This window comes from Haematobia irritans, chromosome 4 (assembly GCF_050003625.1).
Source record: "Haematobia irritans isolate KBUSLIRL chromosome 4, ASM5000362v1, whole genome shotgun sequence".
In the NCBI taxonomy this organism is placed as follows: domain Eukaryota; kingdom Metazoa; phylum Arthropoda; class Insecta; order Diptera; family Muscidae; genus Haematobia; species Haematobia irritans.
In genome coordinates, this window is record NC_134400.1 from 165,006,035 (window position 1) to 165,017,246 (window position 11,212).

At 35.0% G+C, this 11,212-nt stretch overlaps 1 protein-coding gene across 1 annotated transcript in view; it reads left to right on the top strand.

The window, feature by feature from the left end:
- Positions 1-9,276, top strand: part of Dbx (homeobox protein Dbx) — an 87,342-nt gene extending 78,066 nt beyond the window's left edge. Inside the window, exon 5 of the mRNA XM_075305199.1 lies at positions 8,200-9,276. Coding sequence (XP_075161314.1) covers positions 8,200-9,192 — 993 coding nt within the window. The 3' untranslated portion in view covers positions 9,193-9,276. The remainder of the gene's footprint in view (positions 1-8,199) is intronic.
- The last annotated feature ends 1,936 nt before the right edge of the window (positions 9,277-11,212 follow it).

The window sequence follows — 11,212 nt, forward strand, 5'->3', positions numbered from 1 at the left end:
TTTTGAAATTTTCATTCCTTTGTTTAAATCGTATGTCTTTGAAGTGACTGAATAATCTTTATATGTATTGAATATATTTAATCTTTGCATTAAAGATAAAAAGATTCAAAAATAGGCAAATACTTATTTTGAAGAAATTTCATCCTTGGTTTCAAGTTTTTTTTTCTTAATTAAATTAAGAGATATCTTTTATAATTTTGATTTTTATCCGTAAAGGGAACAAAACTTCAATAAATGAGATCTGTACATTAATTTTCAATTTATAGAGCCTACACTGAAAAAAATATTGTCGTGTGGTCAAAGATTTCATGTCTTTAAAATACGAATGCAAATTTTTCTTAGCATAGAAGACGTATTTCTCTAATATAAAGTTTTTTTCCTTGTCCAAAAGTCGATAAACTTTTCAATGAAGTCGTATTGTCCTTATAATTAAGCGATTTCACTTAAAAATGGGTATCATAACATGAAAGAAAAAATGTTTGGGCTAAGGTCAACTTGACTTTAATAATTCAGAAAAATTCTTTAAATTTAATGAAATTGTCTTTAAATTTGTTGTCTTTTTGCATCTTGACTACAAAGACAAAAATCGTTCAAATATAGGACATGTTTCTCAATACTTTATTTTAAAGACGTTGTTTACTTGAAATATACCATAATTTCTACTGGAAATCGAGTCTTAATTTGGAAAATAAAGTTATCGTTAACTCGTTTCTAAAGGACTTTTATAGCATATGAAGAAAAAAAGCTGAAAAAGCGAAAAATTAAAATTTGCTTCCTAGAAGTAAGTACACAAAATCTAAATTTAAAAGGGAATTGTGTCTTAAAAGTATCCTTATTTGTATTCTCCGCTTCTTTGGTTCGGAATCAATACCAAATTTTTTACAGTAAAGACAAAGTCTTTGAAACAGGGCATGCTTTTTTTTTCAGTGTAGAATTAAAGCTACCTAAAAATGTATTTGTTTTAAAGAAGTACATCGAAAAAAATTTTCCAATTTTCCCAGAAAAAACAAAATCTCCAAACATATGTAGCTTTACGCAGATCTTCTGCCATAGTATTATGCATTCTTGACTGAGTGTCACCCCATTTTATTTTACCATTAAAGCGGAACCACCAACTTAACACCATTTGCTCATAAAAGCAATCTCAAAACCAAATTAGAGGGATTTTAAAGGCTAATTTGGTTTACTTGTCAGAGTATTAGAAAGCAATAAAGCGTAAAATTCTATTAACTGCTAAATTTTGGTAAATCGATGTAATTTTTCTACAGGTCTTTATAAAACTTTCCAAAGTCCTTCAAACCATCCGACCCCATTCTCTTTGGGTGCATAAATAAACCACACACATATACATAGAGGCACGTGTCAATGTTTGCCTAAAGGCTTTTCAACTTTGGTAAATGTCTTGTTTCCGGTTTGCCACGCTAATGGTTGTTTTTGCTTCCGGTCATTCAAAATGTTACGGCATGTCAGCATAGTTGTGTTAAACCACAAAATCCCCATGGCATTAACATGGCCTTGTATCGTTAGGAGACTCTCTCTATCTCTCTCTCTCTCGCTCTCTAAGATTCTCTAAACCGTTCTCGTTTGATAAATTCATTCCACAATATTAGTGCGTGGGTCCACTACCACTTTGTCTCACAGCTTTACAACTTTTGATTTTGTTTCTCAGAAACTTTTCTCATTCTCCCCACTCCCCTTGATTTTCTGTGTCTGTCATTGCTGTTGCTGCCAACGACAATTGAAATAATAAGCCAAGGCGGCGATAAGATTAATGATTATGGCTTTTTACTTGTTTTGCTCCATCTCGTCCAGAGTAAATCTCAAATCTAACAATGAATTCGAATGTCTTTGTTTCCATTTAGTGGTAGTGCTACGAAGCTACGAAGTTAAAGAATGTGGCTTTCGCTTTTGGCTTGTGCTGTGAGTTGAGTTACCCTTATGAGGGGTGGGTGGTTTGATGACGATGATGATGTCTGGTTTTGATTGAAATTAATTATAAAGTGTGCAATTTAGTGTAATTTTATTATATACGAAGAGAAGGGGATTTTTGGGTCAGTCAGGAGGGGGGAAGGGGGCAGTTTTATGCTTACAACTGGACTTACATATTTCCCACGAAATATGAAAGAGGATGTAAACTAAATTTTAGGACATAAAAGGAGGACTAAGATGAGCCACCCGACTTGCATACAAAGGATTGTGAATTCAATCCCTGTTTCGACCGAGACTGACTGAGCCGCACTGAAAAATATTGACCTAATATGAAATGCTATATGAAATGCTATGCAACCTAAATTTTAGAATACGCAATTTACACAATATGGAGGAAAATTTCTTTAAAAGATTATAATAAAAAAGTCCATAATCTTTGCTTTAAGGATTGTTGTCTATAAATGTAGGACACTAATTTTGGAAAATTTTCCTCTCTTTTTAAAGTCGCATGTCTTTGAAGTAAAGCCAAATTCCTTTAAAGTAATCGATAACATTTTTGTTTTAAAGAAATCTTTACATATATTTAATCATTGGATTAAAGGTAAAAAAAAAAATAAAAAAATATTGACTATTCGGAAGATTTTGTATCTTTAGTTTCAAGTTTTTGTTTGTACCCTCCACCATAGAATGGGGGGTATATTAACTTTGTCATTCCGTTTGTAACACATCGAAATATTGCTCTAAGACCCCATAAAGTATATTTATTCTGAGTCGTGATGAAATTCTGAGGCGATCTGAGCATGTCCGTCCGTCTGTTGAAATCACGCTAACTTCCGAACTAAACAAGCTATCGACTTGCAACTTTGCACAAGTAGTTGTTATTAATGTAGGTCGGATGGTATTGCAAATGGGCCATATCGGTCCACTTTTACGTATAGCCCCCTGTACAAATCCGTGAGGTGTTTCCTTTAGTGGACTGTAGATAAAGATTAACTCTCGGAAATGTAAAGATTTTTGTTGTAACGAAAAGAGAAGAAAGTAAAAGGCAAAGTTTAAGTTTAAGAATTCAAAAGTATGGCTTTATTCAGGATGACGGCAGCTTACCAAGGGCAATGACGAAGCACAAGTGAAGTTTTACAACAAACGAAGTGGCAGTCAGACATTGTGATTTAGAATTTACAACAATTAAATTCATTTTGAGTAAAAGCTTTATGGTTATCGCATAAAGGTTGAATTCAAGTATCGATAACAATAATTCATATTAGGTATTGGCAATTCAATTATTTACGTTAAATTCAAAATATTCAATATTATAGATATTCAAAATATTATTATATTAATAAACAAAAAAAGTTGGGGAACAGAGTTCAACACCCCCATATAAACGGACCCCCAAATTTGGCTTGCAAATCCTCTAAGAGAAGCAAATTTCATCCGATCCGGCTGAAATTTGGTACATGGTGTTAGTATATGGTCTCTAACAACCACGCAAAAATTGGTCCACATCGGTCCATAATTATATATAGCCCCCATATAAACCGATCCCCCGATTTGGCTTGCGGAGCCTCTAAGAGAAGCAAATTTCATCCGATCCGGCTGAAATTTGGTACATGGTGTTAATATATGGTCTCTAATGATCATGCAAAAACTGGTTCACATCGGTCCATAATTATATACAGCCCCCATATAAACAGATCACCAGATTTGACCTCCGGAGCCTCTTGGAAGATCAAAATTCATCCGATCCGGTTGAAATTTGGTACATGGTTTTAGTATATGGTCTCTAACAACCATGAAAAAATTGGTCCACATCGGTCCATAATTATATATAGCCCCCATATAAACCGATCCCCAGACTTGACTTCTGGAGCCCCTTGGAAGAGCAAAATTCATCCGATCCGGTTGAAATTTGGTACGTTATGTTAGTATATGGTATCCAACAACCATGCAGGAATTGGTTCATATCAGTCCATAATTATATATAGCCACCATATAAACCGATCCCCAGATTTGACCTCCGGTGCCTTTTGGAGAAGAAAAATTCATCCGATCTGGTTGAAATTTGGTACGTGGTGGTAGTATATGATATTTAACAATCATGCCAAAAGTGGTCCATATTAGTCCATAATCATATATAGCCCCCATATAAACCGATCCCGAGATTTGGTTTTGGAGGAGCAAATTTCATCCGAGTCAGTTGAAATTTGGTACATTGTGCTAGTATATGGTCGTTAACAACCATGCCTAACTAGGTCCATATCGGTCTATAGTTATATATAGCCCTCAAATAAATCGAGCCCCAATCACAAAAAATTGGTCCATATCAAGTTCATAATTGTATATAGCCCCCATATAAGTGACCCCCATATTTCAATTCTGGCTCCCTACGTACCGTGCAAAAAACCATATCGATTCGTAATTATTTGTAGACTTACCTACACATACCTTTTTTGTCTAATATATACCACGTATGGACTAACTCACAATTTAGAAAACGATTTAAGATACCACAACCTAAGTAATTCGATTGTGGATGACATTCTTTCGTAGAAGTTTCTACGCTATCCATGGTGGAGGGTACATAAGATTCGGCCTGGCCGAACTTACGGCCATATATACTTGTTTCTATGTAAACTTTGTTATTTTTTAAATAACTTTGTGTGTTAACAATCGCAAATAAAAATTGCAAGTGCAAAAACTCCTGCTGTGAACATGAGTCCCCGTTCCCAATCCTTGCTGAAAATGGTGGCCTTGCTTGCTCTGCATTGACATGGATATCAAGAGCAACAACAAGATACTTTTCATCTAGCAATTTGGCAAACTCTTCTACACACACACACAACAACACTCACACAGTAACATTGTGGACACACCCTCATCTGGATGTGTCATGGCGAAAACTTTGACTGACTACCTTACTTAACTTTGGGTAGCCAACACCTTCTCGTCCTTTCCCCCCAATGGCGAAATACATTTACAGACCATGGCGATTTCATTGTAATATCGTATGTATGGATATAAACTTAAGCGGGGGTCCTGTTTTCACTCTCCTAACTCCTGCTCCTTTGGCCCCATACAATAATTCAAAAACAGTTTTGGCCGAAAGTTGCCGCCTTTCTCGTAGCTGTCATTCACATGCCCCGTATATTTCTCAAACTTTAGCCCAACATACCCATCCATCTTTGGTGTATATGGGTGTGTGTGTGCATGAGGGGTATAAATGAATACAAAATCTTCTCGTCTGTAGTATCCTTTCTTCTACCTCTCTATATGAAACCTTCAGAATGGTGATGATAATGCAATTGAAGGCTGGGAAAAGTACCAGTGGCCCTATGTTGCGATTGTATCAAATCCTAATTTGTATCTGCTGCTGTGCAATCAATTTGCAACAAATTATCCTTGTTTGTCTCATTCTTATTGCCTGCAGAACAAGTGTCTGTCTGAAAGTGGAGATTATTTCAATCAACGTTGTCGTTGTTTTAAGGATATGTCTATGCATTGAAACTTTCTGGTAATGATGTCTTCAACAGACATTATTTGGACATTGTTTTGGAGAATCGAATTTGCTTCATGGTAGGGCATTGCCTCGTCAGGATTTTCATTTAATCTTTAGGTAAGGATTATTCTAGTACTATTGTGGTCAAGATATGAAAAATGCTTGGAATATTTAACGCAAAAAAAAAGAAACCAAATAGGATTCTCATCAAAAAAGATTACACTGAAACAAATATTGACCTAAAGTATTATGTAAATCACAATTTAGGACACGAAGTTTGCACAATATTAAGGACAAATTTCTTGAAAGTAAAGAAAATTTATTTTTAAGCAGTTTCACAATCTTTCCATTAAAAATTTGATTGATTTATGACTCGCATAAAGTCATATGTCTTTGAAGTAAGGCTAATTGTGCTTAACGAAAAAAAAATAAATTTTTAATTTAAAGAAACAGTCTGCAATTTAACTGAGGTATTGAATCTTTGGAAATTTTGAAAATATCTGCTAAAGAAATAAAATTTTGAAAAAATTGTCTATAGAAATAAATTTTGACAAACTATCTATAGGAATAAAATTTTGACAAAATATTCTATAGAAATAAAATTTTGATAAAATTTTCTATAGAAATAAAATTTTGATGAAATATTCAATAGAATTAAATATTTGACGAAATTTTCTATAGAAATAAAATTTTGAAAAAAATTTCTATAAAAATAATATGTTGATGAAATTTTCTATAGAAAAAAATTTTGACAACATTTGCCATAGAAATAAAATTTTGCCGAAATTTTCTATAGAAATAAAATTTTGTCAACATTTTCTTTAAAAATAAAATGTTGAGAAATTTTTCTATAGAAACAAATAAAACGTATCGAAACAAAATTTTGAGAACATTTTCTATAGAAATACAATTTTGCAAAATAGAAATAAATCAAATATATAGAAATAAAATTTTGACAAAATTTTCTATATAAACAAAATTTCGCAAAAAATTTCTGTAGAAATAAAATTTTCACAAAAATTTCAATAGAAATAAAACTTTCTGTAAAAATAAAGTTTTTGACAAAATTTTCTATAGAAATAAAATTTCTCTATAGCAATAAAATTTTGACAAAATTTTCTATAGCAATAAAATTTTGACAAAATTTTCTATAGAAATAAAATTTTCACAAAAATTTCTATAGAAATAAAACTTTCAGTAAAAATAAATTTTTTGACAAAATTTTCTATCGAAATAAAATGTTGACAAAATTTTCAATAGAAATAAAATTTTGACAAAATTTTCTATAGAAACACAATTTAGCAAAAATTTGCTATAGAAATAAAATTTCGAAAAATTACTTTACTTGTATAAAATTAGGTTATGAAAAAAACATATTCTTCCGAGACTAGCTATATTCTGTTAGTAATGGATTCTTATACAATCAAACCTAAAGACTCTAAACCATAGGATTTTTGATCTAAAGGGTCAAAATTTGGTCAATATAAACTTGACGTATTTCTTTCAATTTTGCATTTAAAAAACCTGAACACCCCTCATTTTGAAGGTGTGTGTATCAAAATTTTGCTCGCGCATCGCGAAAATCCGAGCTACTCGCACGCAAAGCTGGCAAAATCGTTAAAAGTTGCCAAATCAACCGTTACAAATGTAATTAAAGTTTGGGGAACGTTTGTCGACAGCCAGGAAGTCTGGATCGGGGGGAAATCGAAAACCGGAAGCCGCTGAGACGACAAAGAGAGTTGCCGGTAGTTTCAAGCGAAACCCTAACCTCTCTCTCCGAGATGCCGCAAATAAGCTGGGTGTATCGCCTACAACCGTGCATCGAGCCGAAAAACGAGCCGGACTATCGACTTACAAGAAGGTAGTGACTCCAAATCGCGATGATAAACAAAATACGACGGCCAAAGCGCGATCCCGGAGGCTGTACACGACGATGCTGACGAAGTTTGATTGCGTGGTAATGGACGACGAAACCTACGTCAAAGCCGACTACAAGCAGCTTCCGGGACTGGAGTTTTATACGGCAAAAGGAAGGGGAGAGGTAGCAGATATTTTCAAGCTCATAAAACTGTCAAAGTTCGCAAAGAAATATCTGGTTTGGCAAGCCATCTGTACCTGTGGGTTGAAAAGCAGCATTTTCATAGCTTCCGGGACTGTCAACCAAGAAATTTACGTGAAAAAGTGTTTGAATAAACGTCTGCTGCCTTTCCTGAAGAAACACGGTTGTTCCGTACTGTTTTGGCCGGATTTGGCATCTTGCCATTACGGTAAAAAGGCCATGGAGTGGTACGCCGCCAACAACGTGCAGAAATACTGGGCTATTTTCAAGCGGAACCTAAAGAAGACCAACAAAAATTGCTAAGGACAAGCAGCAGTTCAAGGCAAACTGGCTTTCTGCGGCGAAGAAGGTGGACAAGGTGGCTGTACAAAATCTGATGGGAGGTGGCAAGCGTGAGGCCCGGAAATTCGGATTTGGAAAAGCGAAACCCTAACTGAATATTTTTCCTGAATTTTATACTAATTGAACTTGAAAAAGAAATTTAATTTGATTTTTTAAATAAACGATTTCACCGATTTACACGCGTTTTCCCTTGATCAAATTTTTACCGTATCACCCTTTAGCTGCAATTTACTTGCTCTATTTTCACTTCAGTTCATATAAATTTTCCTATTAAACATTTTCAATTTAAAAACAAATATCTATTTAAATTTTTTCTTTCTATATCGTTTATCTTTAATAACCTAACAATTTTTCTCTTTATCTATCATTTTAGGTGAAAATATGGTTTCAAAATCGTCGCATGAAATGGCGTAACTCTAAAGAACGTGAACTTTTGGCCAATGGCGGATCACGTGATCAAACTCTGCCCAATAAGAATAATCCAAATCCCGATTTATCCGATGCTAAATGTGATCGTCCCCTTACACCCTTATCGCCATTACAAATGTCACCAGAACATGGCCATAATCTGGCATCACCTTCGCTTCCATCACCTGCCAATTCTAAAGATGATTTACAACAAAATCACAATTCGCGATCAGCACAATCGACACCCAAACCTGCAAATTCTCCCAATGCCACAAACTCCTCTATGCAATCGCCGCCTCCAACATTGCCACCAACATCATTGAATATGCAGCATTTGCCTCATCCTGTTACCAGTATTGGTTCGTATAATGCCAATCTGCATCAGTTATCATCACCTCCTCCATTACTAACAGTGGCCAAATTGCCCACACAACATGATCAATCATCAGCCTCATCGAATGCCTCATCACCGCCCAATGGTGGTGGTGTTGCGGGAGGAGGGGTGGGTGGTCTTATGCCCATGACAAGTGCTGAGTTTCAGGCGAAAATCAATGCTGAAATGCATAAACATTTGGTGGCAGCCGATTTGAAAATTAAACTGGAGTCCACACTTAATGAGGCCAAACAGAGACGTATGACTATGTTCAATATTGGGGGTAATGGGCTTGAGACTGGCATGCATCCCATGGCTTTACATCCGAATCATCCATTTTTGGCCATGCAACATCATTTGCAACACCAACAACATCTTCAGCAACAACAGCAGCAGCAACAATCACACCCACCACCAACGGCGGCATCTCTAGCGCATTTATCACCCGGTGGCCAACAATATGCCGCCGCTCATCAACAGCAGCAGCAGCAACAGCAATTTCAAAATTCCGAATTCATGAAAATGTATTACGATGACTATGACGATTCCAATTCCGATAGTGATGAAGAGATCAGTGTAACATGACCGCCTTAATTTGTATGAAGTTTTTTTGATTAAATGTGTCACTGAAATCCTTGATATTTTGGAATTCACATGAATTGTATATAAGCCAAGGCTCCATTAGATTTCTTAATTAATAATTTCCATTTATTTATTTATTTTTTTTTAATTTATTTACTTACATATAAACTCTTAAGCTAAAATACAATTTAAGTAATTTATTATTAAGTAACATTCCAAATATATCTCCAAATACTAAGAACAACAACAAAAATATGTATTCGAAATTCATAGGACAAACACCTATGAAATACCATGAAATATAAAATATATATAAATATTTAATTAAATCATAATTAATTCTTTTTTTCGATAAAAATTTCAAAAAATGATATCGATTTCAAATAAATGGACAGCAAAATATTAAAAACAAAAAACTATATTTATTTTTTCTCCATTTAAGATACAGGCAGAGTGATACAGGTAGAGCGTTGTATGAAACCCCTTGAATCGGGTTTCTGGAAAATCCCATTTTCGATGGACCGGTAAAATCGGTTTTCTTCAGAGCAACCGGCTTTCGTCCCCATCCACAAAAAAATATTCCCGGGGGAAATCCTCAATAATGGCAACACTGCTTAGGACATATGAGGATTGGCTTGAATGTGGACATTCTCAAACGTACGAGTTAATAGACCTGATCAGAATATAAATGAAGGTTGCGCTTTTTTTTTGCAATGCACTATTGGCGAAATTGAGATTTTAGTGGAAAAAAATACTTCCGAACAATATAGCGTCACAAAATTTGGAGAGTAAAGTTGTATTTACAAACAAGTATAATACAGGTGATGGCGGTACAATAAGTTTGTCATTCCGTTTGTAACACATCGAAATATCGATTTCCGACTATACAAAGTATATATATTCTTGATCAGGGAGAAATTCTAAGACGATATAAACATGTCCGTCTGTCTGTAATCACGCTACAGCCTTTAGTAATGACGCTATCGAAATTTGGCACAGATTCGTTGTTTGTTTGCAGGCAGGTCAAGTTCGAAGATGAGATATATCAGTCCAAGTTTTGATATAGTCCCCATATAAACCGAACTCCCGATTTGGTGTCTTGGGCCTATAAAAACCGTAGTTTTTATCCACTTTGCTTGAAATTATAAATCTAGAGGTATTTTAGGAAAATAAAAAGGTGTGCCGAAAATGGTGCCTATCGGTCCATGTTATGGTATAGCCCCCATATAGACCGATCTCCCGATTTTGCTTCTTGGGCTTCTAGAGACTGTATTTACTATCCGATTTGCTTGAAATTTGAAATGTAGAAGTATTTTATGACCACAAATAGGTGTGCCGAATTGGGGAATATGGTATAGCCCCCATATAGACCGATCTCCCGATTCTACTTCTGGGGCTTCTAGAAACTACATTTTCTATCAGATTTGCTTGAAATTAAAAATCTACAGGTATTTTAAGATCACAAATAGGTGTGTCAAAATTGGGGTGTATCGGTCCATGTTTTGTATCGGTCCATGTTTTGGGCTTCTAGAATCCGTAGTTTTTATCCAATTTTCCTGAAATTAGAAATGTAGAGTTATCTTAGGACCATAAAGAGGTGTGTCGCAAATGGTCCATACCGGTCCATGTTTTGGTATAGCCCCCATATACACAGATCTCACGATTTTACTTCTTACGCTTCTAGAATTCGTAGTTTTTACCCAATCTGCCTGAAATTTGAATTCTAGAGGTATTTGAGGATCATTAAAATGTGTGTCGAAATTGGTGAGTATTGGCCCATGTGTTGGTATATCCCCCATATAGATCTACCTACCGAATTTATTTCTAGTACTTCTAGAATCCAGCTGACCACAAAGAGGTCAGCCAAATATGGTGTGTGTCGACCCATGTTTTGGTATAGCCCCCACATAGACCGATCTCCCGAATTAACTCCTTGGGCTTCTAGAAACCGTAGTTATAACCTGCGCCATACTGTGGAACAGGGTATTGTAAGTTAGTACATATGTTTGTAACATCCAGAAGG